At 30.0% G+C, this 20,855-nt stretch overlaps 2 protein-coding genes across 2 annotated transcripts in view; one reads left to right on the forward strand and one right to left on the reverse strand.

The window, feature by feature from the left end:
- The window catches only part of LOC148615631 (uncharacterized protein F13E9.13, mitochondrial-like), a 29,226-nt gene extending 18,788 nt beyond the window's left edge, over positions 1–10,438 (reverse strand). Inside the window, exons 1-2 of the mRNA XM_088582080.1 lie at positions 10,346–10,438; positions 8,420–8,502 (exon numbers count right to left, since the gene is read on the reverse strand). Of these exons, the coding sequence (XP_088438206.1) occupies positions 8,420–8,502; positions 10,346–10,421 (159 nt within the window). The 5' untranslated portion in view covers positions 10,422–10,438. The remainder of the gene's footprint in view (positions 1–8,419; positions 8,503–10,345) is intronic.
- A 639-nt stretch (positions 10,439–11,077) lies between these two features.
- On the forward strand, positions 11,078–20,644 carry LOC148615632 (G1/S-specific cyclin-E-like). The gene is made up of 11 exons (XM_088582068.1): positions 11,078–11,199; positions 11,588–11,632; positions 11,761–11,845; positions 11,980–12,033; positions 12,849–13,169; positions 13,773–13,919; positions 14,670–14,765; positions 14,981–15,127; positions 15,368–15,479; positions 15,826–15,983; positions 16,319–20,644. Exons 2-11 carry the CDS (start codon positions 11,619–11,621, stop codon positions 16,517–16,519), a joined length of 1,335 nt encoding a protein of 444 aa, XP_088438194.1. The 5' UTR covers positions 11,078–11,199; positions 11,588–11,618; the 3' UTR covers positions 16,520–20,644.
- Positions 20,645–20,855: the final 211 nt, after the last annotated feature.

Raw genomic sequence — 20,855 nt, forward strand, 5'->3', positions numbered from 1 at the left:
AGTAGTTAACAGCACTTGAAATCAAGTTTTGGGTAGATTTTAGCAAACAGTTAGTCAAAAACTACAGTAAACTCACTTTTATTACTGCGGTTAGGGACATATAAGCATTTCCCTATGGCAACATGAAAATTACAATTTTGAGTAGTTATTTTGCTCTAGGTGCCCTTTACTGGTCAGATTTTAATGCAAAAAGACTGTATTTACAAATCTAAAGCCTAAGAAATCACTTTATGTGAAAATTTAAAGATTAAGGGTTCTGACATGTGATCAAGAAAAAAGGGGGAGGCATGTCAGAAATAAATTTTGAAAAATAGACCAATTTTTCAGAAAAAGGTTACTTTTAAATCTCTTTATTAATATTGTTAAAAAACTACAAGTAGTGATTGATTCTTTTTATTTGAAAAGTCAGAAAAAGTTCTTTGCAAATACTTAAGGCATTTAAGTATGGTAGAATATTGTCACTTTTTTGCTCACCCAACATGGTAAACCTTTATTTGAAAATCAAATATTTAAAAAAATACCAGTCATATTACACTGAAACTTTGCAAATTCATTTACTATGTATATAGGATGGTACTGGTATAGCTATTTATTTTTTCAAAGGACTTTTTATAAAGAATACATGTTCGACAGATTTTACTAAATCATGTTTACCACAGTGATTTTCACTCAGATTTATATAGTCCTTTGAAAGAAATGTATATATTCAATACCAACATTGATTTCATAATGCTCTAGAATGGAGCTAATTGGTAGAGAATTCCAAAAATGATAAAAAAGAAAATTAAGAATCTGATATACTATGGTTTCATAACAATATCAGCATGATGGAGGAAAAACATGTTCCTGACTGATGAATTTACTTCAAATCCCACTATTTCATGACGTCACAACAAGAAATTAGATTTGATCAGACAAAGCAGCTCTGTGACTATTTTCTGTTTCACCTGTCTTTGATTGCTAAATGTTTCAAGATAATGTGTGGCAGTGTTACCTCATTGTTAACCTGAAAATTTGAAAAAGTCTTGTTCACTTAAAAAAAACGTAGACTTAACTCTTACATAAGTACTAATGTTTAATTGGTAATAATGCAACCCCTATTTATAAATAATTCCAAAACATTCTCTTACTTTTCTTGATGAAAACTTTGTTGAAAGCCTGAAACTTGTTAATTGGCCTTTAACTAATCTACCACACTTTTTCAGATATTTCAGAAAGGAGACATTCATCTGTCACTTGCATTAATTTTTTTGACAATACATATTTTTCAAATGAGAGTTTTGAGCTCCTTAGCGGAGGACAAGAGAAGGTCTATGAAAACAGTAGACTTGACTTTTTGGACGGACTGTCCTCATAGCTAACATAATTACTAATTTCAAAACTTGTAATTTCATCACTAAACATTTTACTTTAACTGACACCAATCACTACACATTAACAAACCAAAAACCTTCCCAACATCTAGAAAAATTTCACAAAGTTTTATTATTTTGAAATTTAATAAGTGGAAGGCCTATAAGTCAATACAAAAACATATGTTCCTCTCTCCTGTCCCACATACTCTTCTGAGCATTTTTGGTTCAATAGTTTCAGAGGAGTTGCACTGACAGGGTAATTTATGAGGATTTTTGGCAATTTTCTAGGTTCAAAGAGGCATAACTCCAAAAAAATTTAGGGGATCAAAATTTCCTGGTAATATGCACTACATATAATGTTCTTGCTACATACCATGTTTCGTAAAATTTGGTTCAATAGTTTCAGAGAAGTTGTGTTGACAAAGTAATGTAAGAGGATTTCAGGCTAATTTCTAAGTCCAAATGGGCATAACTCCAACAAAAATTACGAGATGAAATTTTCCAGTAGTATGCATAACTACATATGATGTTTTTTCTACATACCACATTTCGAAAAATTTTGGTTCAATAGTTTCAGAGTTGAGTTGACAAGGTAATTAATGAGGATTTTTGGCAAATTTTTACTTTCAAAGGGCCACAACTCCTACACAAATTGGGGGATAAAAATTTCCTGCTAATATGCACAATTTCATATGATTTTCTTGATATATACAAAGGTTAGTAAAATTAGGTTTAATAGTTTGAGAGGAGTTGCTCTGACAAACTTTGTGACGGACACAAGGACACATGAACAGACAGACAGGCCAAAAACAATATGTCTCCCAACCAAAGTAGGGGAGACATAATAAAGATCTGCACCATTAGGGCATGATAAGTGCTATGAAAGGTTATATATAGTGATATCACAAATATGTACTTGAAAGTCATTTTCTGAAATAGAGTTATCTCTCTTTAACCAAAAACTTCTAAAATGTCAATTTATCTGAATATGAGAAAAGCAAGACAACTCTTATCACATTCACACAAAGAATGTAATAGGTTACTTTAAATAAGGCAATTTTTGCTTCTATTCCATACATGTGGTATACAAAAGATTAGATTGGTAGCTAAGTAGTCTTTGTTTGCTTGAACAGAATATGTACAAAGCTCTGACAGGCTACCGATTTTTAATTTTTAGTTGAAAATATATTTCAAACAATATCCCTATTGTCTGTGGACTTTTCTATGGATACTATTCCAATTTTATCTTTTGATAAGTCACACACACAGTCTTAAGTGGTGATCTATCATTTATTATCTAACCATACAGGTAAAAGTCAATTAACACCTGTTAATGTTCTCCTTATCTGATTAAAACTTCTTTGATGAATGAAGTAATTATAGCATCAATAACCAAAGATTAACAGATCTTAATACAAATAATCTCGTAAAATAACCCTTAGGATTACACACCATGTATTTTTTTTTGGCTAATCAGAACTGTAGTAATAATTTAAACTAGAGTAATAAACTTCAAACTTTTCAATAAATTATAAACTTAAGGGGTATGCTCAGTTTATGTCATAGTCAGTCATAAAAATGAACTTAGTTAAATCAGTATTGCTTCTGCATAATATTTAAGAAAACAAGTGCATAATTTGACAACAAAATCTTTTTTTTCCAGTTCATCCATGCATAACATGAAAACCTATATTGCAAAATGGAGCCATGCTGCATGTATTTTTTGCAATTTAATTTTAAACCAGAACACATTAATAGATTTAAAACTATGGTAATGCATCTATACTGATATCAACTCAAAGGCAGAATAACATTCCTTGTGAAAAAAAAGGGAATAATTTGACATTGTTCAATGGCTATAAATGTTCATATACTTTTCTTTAAGGGAGGATTAACAATTAGAAAAAGCTATTAAAAACCATATACTTTCTGTAATTATTCAGAACATGTACAATTAGTGTAACAATTAAACCATACAATATGTATATAGTATAATTCTAAAATTTCAAAACAGAACTTAAAAATTTATCATAGAGTCAATCTGAGTGAAGTACAAAGAACTGGAACTTTAATATATTGCAAACTTTCGAAATGTTTGTATTCTGATAAGAAAATATAACCTTATATGCAGAATAACATTCTTTATGATAAAAAGAGGAATAATTTTTTTCAATGGGGCTATGGACTATACCAGTACATTGTTTCCACTGTTTGAATTTGGATAATTTTGGAATTAAGAAAATGACGAAAAATAAATTTGTAAAACTAACCCTTACTAAGGGATTAGTCATGCTGGCATGGCTAAGGGGTATGGTTAGCTGGATAACAAAAGTCAAGGAAACTTACTAACCCCCCTTAGTCATGGCCTTAGTAGGGGTAAGTTTTATAAATAATATTTTCAGTTATTTTCTTAAATCCAAATAATTCCAAATTCAAATAAAAGGCTTTTCATTAGAAACTAGAGGCACCCAGGAGCCTGTGTCGCTCACCTGATTCAATTTTTGCCCTTCAAGGCCAATGATTAACAACTTTGATAACCCACTGGACTTTAGAAGGCCTTGTCATAAGAATTATTTCATCAAATAAAATTTGACTTTTTTTTTTAAAATCACAGTTTCCAAGATATTGGTAAAAAAATGCCATTTTTTCCTTTCATGGGCAACAACTCTAACAAAGACTTTTGTAGGCCTTATCATAAAGATCATTTCATCAACTGAAAGTTTTTTTATCTATTATAGTTTTCAACATATTGGCTGAAAATTGCAAAAACCTTTCAAGGGCAATAACTCCAAAAAGGAGTCGTTAGACAATTTTGACTCGTGGAGACTTTTGTAGGCCTCATCATAAGGATCATTTCATCAATGAAAGTTTTTTCTATCTGAAATGAAAAAAAAAACATCATTTTCACTTTTCAAGGACAATTGATATTTTTGAAAATATAAACAATTTTATAAACAAATTTAACAACAAAGGGAATTCTTTTACACTATTGAGATAATGAATTTATATCTATCATGGATCACAAGAAGAAATAAAAAAACAATACACAAACTTCTTGGATTTCATGCTAACAAAGGTTAAAGATTTTATGAAAATGGCACCTTAGATGTGAACAATTATTTTAAGCTTACAAACTCATTTATCTATCTACAATGCATCATTTGCCATAGCAAAAAACATGTTCTCTGGATTCATCAAAGGTTCAAAGGTTAATTGATTCATAGCATCCACAATGATAATGACCTTAAACTTACAATTCATTATTTTAAAGAAAAGATTGAAGGAGGATTTTCCGAATTGGAAATCAAAAACCATCTGGCCAAGGCATTTGAAAACTAAAATAAGTCATCTATTCAGGTGAAACTGATGAAAATGTTAATAAAGTAATATTAATACATGGTACATAGTATAATCTACGTTTAAAATGGATAAAAAATATATACTAAAACACTGTTATTTATTACAATTTAATGAAATTTTCCAAGAATTCTTTAAAAACCTACCAATTACTGCTTAATACAAAAAACATAAAATCATTTGCAACTAACCGACTTCAGTTGAAATAGGAACTATTTTTTATTTGTAATCTCTGGTTAGGCATTATGTACACTATGTTGTAATGTAATACAAGTTACATTGTAAAGGTTAAAAGCTATGCACTTTTCTGGAGGTTTAAAATCTCTTATTACTCAATATCTAGCCATATTGGTTGCAAAATAAATAAAAAGAATTCTAGGAGGACCCCTTACGAGAGCAACTTAAAAAATCTTTTATCAATTAAACCTATCCCTTTGTATATTTGTTCAATAGGTAAACAATTTTCAAAACACTACATTAGTGTAAGGTCCATTCAAACTAAAGGGAAAAGTGGTACATTGGTGTAATTTTATTTGACTTTTTGTACATATATAGTCTGTACCCTTTCTGTGATATTGATTTTTTAGATAGATTATTCAATAACTCATAATCCAAAGCTAATAACACTGAATAGAAAGATAGAATGTACCACAAAAAGTCAATTTTGTAGTAAATTATAACAATATAAAGACGATAAACAATATTTTACAGTTAAAAAAACCTTGATATGTTTAATTCTGAAGGATGAAATAAATATACATGTATTATCTATTATGAAAGATATATGTATTTCAAAACATTGTGCTTCATCTAAACAAGTGAACAGATGCTTTATATCAACTGCATCAATCATGGCTTTTAATGGTATTAACATATTGGGGGGGGGGGGGGTACAGACTATACCAGGCTACTACAACATTTTTCATGTTAATACAGGAAATTTTCTGTTGCTTGATCAACTGGATACTCTGAATATATAAAACAAGAGAAAAATAATTTCTGCTTTCATTTATTAAACACAGACACCAAGGAAGTATGGGGCTATAGACTCTACAAATTAATCACTGTATAAGAAAAATAGTCAAAACAATAGCAAATGTTGCATTATGTTAAATGATATTATTTGTATATTTATAAATTTTATTTTCTGAAAATAAATACCTTAAAATCTCTTAGAATATTTTTTATAGCAAGAAATACTGCCACTGATTGCAATAAAGGAATATTCAGATTTTTATAACAAAAGTAGGTGAACACTTATGTGAACATGATATCAACAATATAATCATATTTCTTTTCCATCAAAAAAATAAGCAAGCTTAGAAATTCTCCTGTAACATATAGATTTATAGACATACAATTGAAATGGAATATAAAATATATATAATTGCAAATGGGCACCTGATCCAAGTTGTAATTAGTCACATGTGTTCTTTCCTCAGTATTCTATCAGATTGCAGTTAATGAAGTTTTCTTGTATATTACAAGCCTGAAGAAGATTAATATTAGCATAACTATAGATATGCAATATGAGGTTCTGCAAAATGGACTCAGCAATGTGTGAATGAACAGACTGGTACAGATTACTTAACAAAGGTATGTAATAATAAACTACTAATTCTTATACTGCAAACAGATATACCTTTTTTAATACACTGGCCAAGATTATATTAAAAACAACTTCTAAGTCTATAGTTTGACATCCTGGGTCTTGGTTTTAATGACAGTTATATATTCAAAAGAAAACTCATCTTGATTAGCTGTTTGATTATTAATCAACAGAGCACAAATGCTCCTTCTAATCCAATCAAGCATGACAATTGATTAATCAGTGGTATGACTGGATCTCCTTGTCTAACCCCTGTCACTGGGCTTGGACCAGAGCTTGGGCATTTCACAGGCAGTAAAAACAACCATACCACCTGCCACATGTCATATTATAATACATAACCCTTGTAACTAACAATGCCGGTATCATGAACTTGAAAATAAACAATATGAACATGGTAAAGAGGTAAGTTTCAGTTTTCATGCACTGCTCATATCAAATCATTTTTATTAGAAATAAACAACAGTATTATCATAGATGTTATTCCTTCACTTAAAAGTTAATATAATAAGTTTAGTATAATTACTGGTAAAACTATACAAGAATAATTTAATATGACAATGTTTACTGTTAGAAAAGATGTCATTGTATTTATCTTATTTTGGATACAAAATTTTCCCATCACCTGATCAATAAACAAAGTTACACTTTAAACCATGCCCCTTTTAAACAGACTGCTTTTAACAATGAAATAATCCTGTCTGAAAAAAGGCATGTGTATTGGAATAAATTAATATAAATTTATCTAATTTTTGCCAAAATATTAAATTAAAAGGAGGGTAACTAATATCTGAATATACTATTTTGTATAAAGAACTTTAGTTCGATTTACACAGAATAAACCCCGAAGCAGTTTATGTTATGAGTAATGGAACCACAGTTCTTTATATAAGACAATATATTCAGATATTAGTTACATCCCTTAAAAAAATTGACTGCTAGTTTTTCAAATATTAGTCTTTTCTAAAGCATCAAATCCAATAGGGCAATCTCCTTTTGGGCCACAACTCATTTGTGTCCAGTTTATTTTTCAAATTTTGTAACCGAATTGTGCCAAGAAAATAAGAATCCTTTATTGCCAACAATAATCACTGGCTTCCCTTTATTTTACTTGATTTTCTTAATGTCAACATACATTTTCTGACTATTGGCCACCCTATAATTTCTTTCTTAATATATTGTACTTATATTTTTAGATATATTCTTAACTTATAATTTTATTTCCATATTTGATATCACTACCTCTATAGATATTTTACTGGTTAACTGGTGTAATTGGTACTTTTTCGGTACAATTCAAGTTCAGGGAAAAAAATTAATCTAGGGCAATTAAACTACATTTTTTACCCAGTTGGAGCAAAAGATGATGCCCATCTGATCAGAGGGCAACAAGTACTTATCTATACCTCTGCAAAGCTCTTATTTACAATGCATCTGATATCTACTAAGAGTTATCTTTAAATTCATGAACATGTATGCAAATCTAGTTTTCAAATGTGTGTTTTAGACTGAAAAATAGCAATACATTTTACAGATACAAGGACTTCTATATCCTCACAGAGTAAACAATTCATGTAAATCTAGTTATTGTATAAGGCATCTGTATCATTACATCACAACTAAATTTCACACTGAGAAGTTAATCAAATTACAAGCATTTATACCACCTGAATGAACTAACTTGTTTATTGGGTATGTTACACTATCTATAGACAGAACAGGCCTTACTGGCCCTCAAGCCTAAGTAGACAATCCATAAGAGTGGTCAGGCCAGTTTTGTTGTACTGACAGAACATTCGGCAGGATAAGTGTCCCTTGACTTTTTTCGGTGTACAGAAAGACATAAATTTAGGTACTTTTCAGTTTTCCTGATTTAAAAAAAAGATTAAGTTAGAACCCTAGTGTGTGCTACAATGGTGGAAATACCAGTCTTCTGCGTTGGCTTGTTGTTACCATATCTTTGTTTTAGTTTTAGGTTATATACTGGGCATTTGTTTTATATAAAAAATTAGTACCTTTCACTTCTCAACATTACTTTTTCAACTGAGATCTTGACAAATAGGATAGCAGATTAAATGTATGTGCATTAAATACTTACTACACAATGCTGTTTGTAGATCTCAGTCTCTTTTAAAGCTACATCTGTTATCTCAGACATTGATAATCTGTTTCTAGGAGTACCTTAAAACACTTTATTTTCATAATTAAAAGTCATACAAATCTTGAATGAACAAACCCTACATAAGTTTACTTTAAATCTCATGCAAAAGTAAAAATTTCATATAAAAAATAAGGTACACATTATGTTTCTCAAATGTTTCACAATATATCAATTGAATTTGATATGTTCCTGATGATTTTCAATGTATATTTAAAACTATTCAGGAAAAAGTTTATTATCTTTGGTTCATAAAGGCTATCGTTTATTAGTTGTCATAATACATATTCCATTAAACAAATATTTTTTTTATAGGAAATGATTCACTTCATTAGTCCCCTAATCTCAACCTACATGGAATTTTGTTTAATTTAACAGTTGAACATTTTTTGCTTTTGTTGCACATAACGAAAGAAGTACATGACAGGATTGTTTTTTCTACAAAAAATAGATTTAATTATCAATAATTGAACTACATAGTTAAACAAGATCAAATTACTTGCTAGGCTACAAAAAATTGACCCTAAATTTAATTGTTACACTACTGCTAAACAATGTAACAGGTTTGACACTTTTAGATCCAATGTTTCTTTAATAAAGATAACAGATAAATGATTATCAAAGTTAGATCTGTCTCTCTCAGCCAAGTTAGATTGTCCTTATCTTGAGGACAACAAACTGACAAAACAATAGACAGGAAGACACATCCCCTTTAAGCTAAAACAACAGTTTCTATTGTGTTTTATTATAAATATGTTGTGAAGAATTGCCATGAAAATTTTGTTTTGGAAATGACAGATTTATTTCTTGTTTTAAGAAAAAAATTTAAATTAAAACCTGATGTAAATTTAAGGCAAACTTCTTATTCTCAACCAAAATTTAATGTTTAATTTGAAGATGAAAATTCTTATAAATGAAAAGGTATAATGTTTCAAAATACCACAGCAACACATTTAATCCACTACAACAGACCACTTGAGTAGAATTTATACAATGATATTAATGTATGTTTCTTTGAGTAAACATTTTTTTTATTTCTATAAAAAATTCTTAATTGTTTCAAAATATTTTTAAAACATAATCATATTCTATATAAATACTCAGAATAATAGTCTTATTCAACATGTCTTTAAGAAGAATATCTCCAAGCAATACATGATTTGTGAGTTTACTGAAAATGATAAAAAAAAATGTTTGTTATTAAATTATGACTTGAGGCTTGTCAGTTGACAATCAAGATAATTGAGGTGTCTAAATTATGTTCAGCCAATGAACTTTGCTCACTAGTTAATATAAACATAAATATGAACATAATCGCTCTCAAATCAAACAAGTTCATGAAATGGGAATAAGGTATACATGTATTGAACTTTTGGCTTGGGATTAAATTTAACTTTTATTAGTCCCAGTTTTGGCTGATACTGTAATGCATGAAGTATGGTGCTATAAAATTAAACTAAATTTTTATGTTTATCTTTTATGTTTCCATTGGATATTTTCATTTTTGTTTATATTTTGACTAAAATTATCTCAAGTAAAAATAAAGTGAACGGGTTTTTTATTTACAGTAGTTCAGAACTAGCATGCAGGATACAGATCTTTCCAGAATAGAAGTGCTAGGTTCTAGTGGGTAGATTTCCATGACCTGATGCATCCAACAAAGTTTTTGAAAGGTCTAAATTCACTGAATCTGGTTAAAATAAAACTTTTAAAAATGTGTACCTCAAAGTCAAAATTTTAGTACAAAACTACATGAACTAGTAGTCTGTTAGTGTCATTTTGGTTTGAATGTATCTAAAGGAGAGTCTGTATGTGGATTATCTGTCCTTAATAGTTAATATTATTCATATTATAGAAAAGTTGAACCTGGTAAAGCTTGAATGTGAACCATTCCTAAAATATTCATTAATCTAGTGTTAAAAAGTTTTCCAAATCTTTCCATTTTGTTTTCACCGGAAGTTTGAAAATGAAGTGGGCGGGATTACATTTTCTAATACAGGCCAATCAAATCTGTTCAAGCGGGATCAAAGGGCAAAGTGCGTGCACTTTTTGTGTATTCCACATGGCGGCAACAGCGTCTTTGTTTACATATTTTAATTAAAGAATTGTCAAATATACATCTACCGCATTTTATCGAAAATATTATATTTGGATAGTTGATCATTACATGATTTTTTTGACATGCAACTTTCATATTCATTTTTGTAGGTAAAGTTTCATAATGAATAATAAAGGAGCAACCCCTTATGAGGATAGTTTCATAAGTTTTTCAAAAGAAAGTATAATAACATAGTCACAGAAATGACTAATTACTTTTGAAACGGGCTCATCGATTTTTTATTAATTCAGTTTTCCATTTTCATTGAATTTAAATACTTTGATTTATTTTTTTTGTATTTTTTGCTAACATAATTTGTTTTTCGCGCGTTGGTTACAAAAGGAAGTTCTGCCGGAGTCTTCAATAAATTTTGTATTGTTTTAATTTTGTTTTTCTTAAAGATTTTTCCCCGACTAAGGTAAGAAAGAAACAAAAGCAAAATGAAAGATAATTAGTTTATTTGAGTTGTTTGTTTTGTGCTAAATCCCCCTTGGCGGGATGTCGGAACATAGGGGGCATTCCTTCACAGTTCAGTTGGTCATTGAACGTCGAATGGTGAACATGGGAATGGCGATGGATTAACTTCTATGATTAGAAATAGCAAATGAATTTGAGGAACGAAGTAAGAATTCAAGAGTCGAAATGTTTTGAGAAATAATGAAATATTGAACGAATACTCAAACGAGTGCATTTTAAGTGAATCAACAAAGTGTTTGTACAGAAATCGGACGGCGTACGATTTGGCGCGATAGCTCCTGAAGGATTTCTTTATTTGTGAATATTTCAGTGACAATGGAATAATTTCCGTAAAATTTGTAATCAGCATATATTTGAAAATAAATTAGCACATTGCAATTTTTTGGGTACAACTAAATACTACGACGACAGTAAATAATGGACATCCGCCTTTGTCAGCTGAGCTGCCACATCGAGGTCATTTAGTGTCAAAATTAGCGTGCAGTATGTGAATTTGTTGTGAAAATCTTACAGAGATTTCATTTTTTTTGCAGGACGAGAAGGATAAAGGCATCTTTGACCAGAATGTCAAGGAAAAGGTATGTTTGAATTTCGTTACCCCCTCAAAATTTATCCCGCGCCATCTTGACAAAAGATCAAACACTCATTTTACCCTGTTATGGTGGGAAGGTGAAATAAAGTTTGAACCTCTTTTTCTTTGTTTTAGTGCTAGACTGCAGTCAAGAAGTAGCATTGAAGATTCATCGTCAACTAAAACGTCCACTGTTTGTCGAAAGAGAAAAGCAGAAGAGGTAAGCGCCATCGGCAACCTCGCGGCAAAATTGGAAAATGTCAACTTCTTTGTTCATTCATTCGGACGCGAGTATCGGAATGCTTGTTGAATAATTTGATGTAACAAATAAAGTTAACTTTCTTTGTGTTTTAGGACCTGGAAGATGAAATGATTGGAAGTAAACGAAGTAGAAATTACAGAATTGAGGTATTTGATTAATTTTCTGCAGTTTATGTATCATGCCAGTAAGCTCCCTATGATGTGATGGAATTCTGTAAAAATATAAAAAATACATGATGTGTTACAGGTTGTTTGATGCTGAACTTAAAAACCAATATAAGGGTTTTCAGTTGATGATGTTATAATTAGTTGTTACTGTTTTAATGATTTTTAAGGAATTTTTCTTTCTATTTTCTGTATTGACCTACTTATTAAATCTAAACAATTTAAAACCATGAATATGCATAAAGGTATTGTGTACTATAAATAGCTTTGAGTGAAATTAATGTAAATTCTAGTTTTCTTATTTCGTTTTGTACAAATAATATTTTCTATTAAGTTTAATTGTCAATCAATTCATTATATTGTAATTATGATCTAAATTTGTCCACATTTTCTTCATATTTGTATATGCCATAACTGAAATTTACACTTCAACATGCTTCAGTCGAAGCTGCTTGTAGAACTGTACACCTTATGTGCATTCTTGAAAATTGAAATATTACTGCTAATGAGTTTTTTTGGTTTTGTTCTTTTTGTTTTGTTTTACAAAAAATTTGAGTACATTATACTTGATGCATTCATGGCAAATTTAATTTCTGTACTTAATATTCAAGCTTATTTCTAAACCAAAGTTAGGTCTTAATTCTTCAGTAAAACAGTATCACTGAATGAAATTCTTAATTTGCAACTAATTTTAAATGGAATAAATTTATCTTCCATGAGAGGGAAAACATTTTTCAAAGGATTTATAAATGCTAGTTAAGGCTGTTGCCTCCTATAAGAAGATACTTTTTTTACAGAATACACAGATCCCAATATCTCACGAAAGTGCCATCACAAGATGTATTTTAGTTCCTACCAGTGAACCTCTCTCACCTGTTTCTGACCGAAGTTCTTCTCCAGAGCTGGTATTAGGATCAAAATTTCGATTTCGTAACTATTTTACACCAACTGTTTCAAGATATTCACCATTGCCAAAGTTTAGCTGGGCAGAATCTAGAGAAGTATGGCAGAATATGATGAAGAAAGAGCAGCATTATACAAGAAACCCTCAAGTTTTTAACAGACATCCCACATTACAACCTAGAATGAGAACTATCCTGCTAGACTGGTTGATAGAAGTAAGCACAAGTGCAGAAAGAGAATTGGTTTTATATATTTTATATTTTAATTGATTAAAAAATTAGAAAACTTATCAAATCTTTTATGATAGCATATAATTACTCAGTGCAAAATTAGAGAAATTTCAAGCTTAAATCCTCTAAAATATTTGCACTTAACCATACATATATTTTTTAGATTCAAAATCTTATTAATTTGGACTTAATTTATCAAAATAGTATCTCAATATTATGAATAATGAATACTATCTTTTAATATGGGGTCACATACAGATTAAACATTTTTCATGTTTAAAATAAAATAAAACCATAATATGCAAGTAAAAGCAGTTAGAAATTGGTACACAGCAACTTTGACTTATGAAGCACTGCTTTTATATACATCTAAAAAATGTATTATGCAATTAAAAAAACATTATTTTTTTCAATTTTTCTACTTACATACTGTACAAAGTTTTTGTTTAAAGTGGTTAATTTTTTTCTTTTGACATAATAGAAATAATTTTTTCTATATCAATACTGATACATACTCCCATATAAACTACTGGTCAGACTACATTTATATATTGCTCATGAAAGTTAATACTTTTTATATGTTTGTAGGTGTGTGAAGTCTACAGATTACATAGAGAAACTTTCTACCTCGCTACAGATTTTTTAGATCGTTTCTTAGGCTCATCACACAATGCTCAGAAACATCAGTTACAATTGATTGGAATTACTTGCCTTTTTATTGCTTCAAAACTAGAAGTAAGTACTTTTCTATTGTCCTATTTTTACGTCCACTTTGACCCAAGTTCCATGTGATCTTATTTTATCACTTGGCCACTGTCTGTCCAACAATTTCTTTTAACTCTGATTATCTGTTAGTTCCTTTAAAATGTGTTAATAGTTCAAAACTTAGTTGGTTTGTTCTGCATATCCACTGTGTACTGTCGTACTTAGGGGACTCAATGAGCAGTCTCTGTGACCACTCAAAGTTTCCTAAATGACCTAACGGGGAACGAAATGGAACTTCATGTTTGAATAATTAATTATTATAATATTCAGAGCATGAAATATCAAAGGTGTATAGTGATTCTGGTTTCATCTGTCCATCCAGACCAATTTTGTTGCAGTGTTCTGTGCAACCGCATCTAGTCATCCACGATATTTTGACAGCTTTAATGTGGGTATGCCGTGTGGGTGGTATTAAATTTCAGACTCGAGTGATATCAACTTCATGTTTTGACAACAAATAAATGATATCCTGGGAGGAGAGCAGGGGTATCTTTGACAGAGCTTCCTGGTTTTATAATGTCATTTAATGTCAATTTAAGTGAAACAAATAATGTTACGGGAATGGATATAGTGAATATGTGGTCAACCCTACAAGGATGAAAAATGTCAGCTCAAGGCCACTCCTGGGTCTTCAGTGAATGAAGAGGTAGTATGAAGTACAAAGTTGTAGCTTTAAAGTTATTGTATATACCCATCCTTTATATTCTTTTTTTTTTGTAGGAAATATATCCACCTAAGCTTCTAGAGTTTGCATATGTTACTGATGGTGCTTGCACAGAGGACGAGATCATGGATCAAGAGCTTGTTATTTTAAAGGTAAGTCTGCATTTTTTTTATACATTTAATAGTTTGCTAAATTAGAAGTAACTAAGATAGCATAATGTTTAAGATTTAAATTGATAACATAAAGAAGTTAAACTTTCATCACCACTAACAACTTTATATTGTTTTCTTTCTATGCAGTTTCTAAATAAAAAATCCTTTTAACTTAATAAATCTGAAAATTCAAAAATAAATATATCTGTTTATAGGCTTTGAACTGGGACCTTTCTCCAGTGACAACCAATGGATGGTTAAATATCTACCTCCAAGTGGCAAATGTGGAATATATTTCTGATACAGAACATGGCTTTGTCTTTCCTCAATACTCCTCTCATGCATTTGTTCAGATTGCGCAGGTAAGCTGTGATCATTGACTTAATCTTATGTTTGAAACTCAGCTATTTACGTAAGAATACTGTTCAATTAAAATTCTTCTACACAAACTTTGTGTATATTGATACCAATAAATAAACAGCAAAATAACTTCAACTTGTTTCAAGCTAAAGACCTTTAAAAAAAATTAAGTTAATGTTACTATTTGATCTACAAGCTTTACACATAAGATATCTTACCAGACCTTCAATTTGTTGTTTCAGTTGATAGATTTATGTACATTAGATATTGGTTGTTTAGCGTTCACCTATAGTGCTATAGCTGCATCTGCCTTGTATCATCTTACAGATCAGGATATTGCTTTGTCAGTCTCAGGTATGAATTGAAAACCTTCACTTGGTTATGCATTAAGTTTTATCCTTTGATTAACTTTGCTTATACAGAAAAAAAATGTGATATGAATTTGGTTTTTTATACTCTTTCTGTCGAAAGGACATTATCACACTCCTTTTAGCATTATCATATGTCTATTGGAGCACCAGATGAAAGAAAAGTAATGTTGATATTTTAAGATACATGTACATCATCATTTTATTAACAATATTTTAAGAGTTAATGTGGAGAATAGTAATGATACAAGTAATATTGACAAGAAATGTCATATATGATTTTTGTTTGGTGTAACATTTACTGATACAACCCAACTTTTTGTTGCATACAGGGTATCAGTGGCAAGATATTTTACCATGTGTAACATGGATGGCACCATTTGCTCAGACAACTCGAGAAAAAGGTCATGTGGAAGTAAAATTTTTTAACAACATTGCAACAGAAGACTGTCATAACATACAGACACACGAGGTTGATATAAACTTGCTGGTGAGTAGTTCTCAACAATGTTGTATAGTGTTTACATTGTTTACGGGCATGATTTTTGTCCCCCTTTGTTGGATTCTGCTATTTCATATCCAGATTTTACTGTTATGATTCTGTTTTTTTACTGTGTTTACGTCCCATTTTGGCTATTTCTGCTTTAATGTGTTTTTGTGATTGTAAAATCACCCCTTTGTTTTTGATTGGTAAATGTTCCAAGTAGCGTTAGCTTTTTTGAGGGAATTTAAATGTTCTTTCGTGTGAGTAAAAATTGCAATTTACATCAATTTCTAATTATTGCTTCTTATTACCCTGTTACAAATGGTGTTTTCTCATTACAGGAAAAAGCACAGGAAATACAGGAACAGCTGTTGTCTCTCCAAAGATCGTCAAGTCCAGATATCCAAGCGCAAGTTATTACCCAGTTGACTCCCCCTAGTAGTAATAAAAAGGGCAACAATAGTATTACAGAAGATAAGGAGAAATCAGAGAAATCATCGCCAGACATTAAATATGAAGGTCAGGATGAGAACCTGACTTGATGACTACCTCAATCACTAGATGTTCTTCCAGTCTGTGCCAACCAAGTGTCAGTTGAAAGATATCGATGTTCAGTGACCGTGTTTAAGTTATGGTGTGATTGAATTAGTGGTGTCTGAATATATGTTATATGTTCTCGAATGAAATATGAATGTCTGCAGTATATTATTTAAATGTTATGGCAGAATAATATATGGGTTGAAAGTATACTCTCAAAAGAGAGATATATTTATTTATGGACTTTCAAGTGTGCAATACACAAATGACTTTGTTCTTTTAAAGAACAATTCCCTAGCCTTTTTAAGGTTAATAGTGCTGTTATCTTATGTTGTATTAAATATAGAATTACTTATGCATGAAATGTAAATGATAATGAAACAGAGAAGTTTCTATTACTCATTGTCAATAGAATAAACCATAATGAGTGAAAACATGAAGGAGAGGTGGATACCCTTGTCTCTTTAACTTTTCCTCTCTATTTTACCTTCAAATTTTTATGTTTTACTGTTTATTAATCACATCTTGAGTGTAAGAACAGTTGGCGCTTTGTACTGATACGATACAAATACAAATGTACATGCATTGTTAGTAATGTAATGGACAAGCTAGGGAGTTCAGTAACCTCACTATTGTGCAATCTCAAGTTTGACTTTAGATTTGTTAGCACCAAAGAACAAATCAAAACTTGTAATGTTTAGTTGTTCACCATGATGTGTTCTACTTGATATTTTTACCACAATGTGTTCAATGAATGTATGGTAGAATACTTGTGTATGAAGTGAATGTTCATGTTTCTAAATGTTTATTATTTGCTAACAAAAAGAATAAAAAGTTATAAAAAATACTAAAAAATGATAATTATGTCTTAGTTTATCTTGTCTTCTAGCTTATACATGTAGTACATAAGTACTTGTATTTGGTAGTTTATATATTAATAGCCAGGTCCTCCATTTAAAATAAGTAAAGCCTGTCTTTTAGTATCAAAGGAAAAATATAAAAAAAGAGATAATATAGCTATTGGTTGAAAGTTTTGTAGTTGTATAATCCATGCCTTTGGTGAATTTTTTCAAGTTCACTTCAAATGTAAACTTATTTATTTCAATTGGAACCGTGTTATCAATGTGAATAAGTAACTCTGTTATTCTGAAGTAATTGTGGACCATTAAGTTAATAGTTGGTAGTAGAGGGTGGATCATCGTAAGGCGATACATATATTTGCTCAAAGTATATACAGTAAAGTAAACATATAGAACTTTTATGTTATTACAGCCTTGGTTTTTTTTTTTCGTTTTTTTTTTTTGTGCAAAACATAACAGTGTGTATGTGTTTGGAAAGATGTAACTTGTTTAAAGTGTTGATTTAATACAATGGTAATAGGGCAGGTTTGCTGTGTTGTGAAGGGCAATATTCAGTGCTGAGTAGCACAAGTTATATATGTTATTGATGTATTCTGTAAGATGACTTATTAGTCTTTTTCAGTCTGTGAGAGACTTGTTAAATTTCATATGCTGATTCTCTGTTGGACCTTATATTTGTATCTGAATTGTTTATGCCAAGTCAGCGATTGGTGGTTAGAAAATGTTCCATGTGTATTGGCAGTTTGACCACTAATTTCATAGTCATTAATAACAATTAAAACCATTCATATTTTTTTTTAAATTCCAATTTTTTTTTATTTCCTACTGTTAGATGTGATCACTAGTTATTTTTTTCCCACATATATCATTTTGAAGTATTTGCATTAAAAGAGATGAAAAAACATTTACTTTAATAGCAGCACATAATAACTTAATACATTTTTCTTTTTTGTTTTTGAATTTTATGATCAGTCATCATTTATACAAAATGTGTTCATTTAATAATATTTATATGAAAAACAACTTGTTTACATGCCAGATGTGTTCAGGTATAAGTTAACATACTGCATTATATTAGTAATGAAAACAATGGCATTTCTTATTTGCTACCATGATGTGTTCACTTACATCAGAGACCTCAATAACTAAAATATTAATACCTATTGTACATAGTGTGTGCCAAAAATATCTATAGTTGCTCTTTTTTTATTTGTAAAGTCTAATGGGTAGGCAGAACATTGAAAAAAATCAAATTTAAATCTTCAGCTTGTCACTTGAATCATCTTTGTTCGTCAATTTGTATAATTCACAGAAAAGGGAATAAAAGGTTACATTTATATATAGTAATGACAAACTACTCATTACACCAATAGTTATTGATGTCTATGGTGTCTATATTTAAGAACTTTTTTTGATGCCATTCTTATTTTAAGTTGTAACACAGTTAACTTTGGGAATAGAGTTGACCTGCTTTTGATTAAATAGCCATTACCTGATCTCTTACACTTTCTGTATGTACTTAACTGGACAAGGCAGTTATAAACTGTTTATCATTTATCTTTTGTCAATGTCCAAGTTACTACAGAAGAAAGTTTATTAGGTGATTGTCATTTGATTAAGTCCATCTCTATTCTCTGAAGTAAGCAATATTACTGGCTGTAATAGTTGGTTTATAATTTTTGTATGAGACAAAAAAACAATGACATTTAATCCTTTAATGTGATTTGTTATCTCTAGTACTGTAATTATTGGTGTTCTTTCTGTGTGTGAAGTTGAAGAAGTCATCTCTAGTCTTTGTGTCTTGTTTTGGATGAAGAGGAAGTCAGTCAAAGTGTGAATTTTAGGGTCTTACATTTTGTATTGGGAATATAATTTTGAATATCTAAACAAGCTTGGTTGGTCAGTTTTCAGCTTATTAAGCTAGAATTAACATAATGTCTATGGTAGATCAAAACCAAAAATAGAAGTGCCTGCTACATCACAGGTACTGATGGATATTTGTCAATAGCATATAGCATATTTGAGTGACAGAAAAAAATCTACTTTATTTTAAATATTTCTATCAAATAATTTTGTTTACATCTTGATTAAGTATTGGTAAATGTATTGTATGAAATATGGGAGATTTGACACCACCTAAAGTTAGTTCATCTGTATAGAATAACAACTCACAATATTACAATAAAACTGAAGGAGTTGTATAAAGATGCATGCTGTATAAGCACTGTATGTCAAATGTGCTCATAGAAAGGTGTAAAACAATATATGACTGGATTGTGAAGTATAGCTCCATAATTGAATCAATGATTTTTTATCACTTCAGGATTTTCCCCATTCAACTACAATCAATATTCTTAAGAGTTTGTTGTTTAAACCCACGCTCCATATTTTCTCTGTCACAGAGTATATAAAATTTATAAAAGCAAATACTTTACAAGCCAGTCAAACATGATGTCAATAATTCTTCTTTCTATCTTTTATTTATTTTAATGAATATTATGGACATTTATTTTAATTAATTTAAGAAATTATTTGAAAGGAGACTTAATTTTGTACTGTACAAAGTGTTTTTAAGTATTTTATTTATTTTTATTTATAATTTGTCTGTTTTTAACATATCATTCTATAGAGGTTAATACAAGATGTCCAGTCCATCATTTGTTTGCACCATATTTTGAAATCTACAGTCAGATTAAGGGTTTTTAATTGATAAAATAAAGTTCTTCACAATTTGTACTTCATTTTCATATTTTAAAGAAAAATGTCAAATTCACAAGGATATTCCAATGTTTGTTTTCTTTTTCATTTGATATATATAGATCTCACTATCATGCTTGATTTTTTCTGAATGTCATACTTGAAAAAGTTTTCCATCATATAATTAATTCTCATTACCACATCTTTTTCATTTGATTCTCTGCTTTAAGCAGATCCATCCATTGCCTTTCATTCTGAAGGGTTCATTATTTTTGGTCAGTTGTTACTTTCTGATGTAAACTTCATTTGTTATATGCCAATGTTAAGTTTGAAAAAAACCTTAAAAATTATTTTTAGATTACTGTAATATATATACACTAATAAATGTTGTAAATCATCTGTTATATGATTATCAGGTTGCCCTAATTGAAGTCTTCATGTAACACTATTACATTTCTGCCCTGTACGTACATAATGGGAAGAGCAAGGGAACTTGAGATACTGCAGACATTGGACATTAATGTGCTTTTGTGTTGATATTTTACATTTTAGTAAAGTTTTGAAGAAGTGTTATCATTCTGTTATCATGGATTTTATTACTTTCGTTGTTGAGGCCTTTCAGAGTTTATTTAAAGGTGCGATAGCCTTTTGGTGACCTGTGAAAGCATTTTGTATTCAGGTTATTTGCTGGTGCATTTATTTGGTTTCACCATATCTGCTTCCTTTTTCTGTTAAGTAGATAAAACAAACCCTGTAGCAATGCAGACAGAAGAAAGTTTAGTGG

Source organism: Perna viridis, chromosome 5, assembly GCF_037379345.1.
Source record: "Perna viridis isolate PV_CMFRI_1.1 ecotype Kerala chromosome 5, ASM3737934v1, whole genome shotgun sequence".
Classification (NCBI taxonomy): domain Eukaryota; kingdom Metazoa; phylum Mollusca; class Bivalvia; order Mytilida; family Mytilidae; genus Perna; species Perna viridis.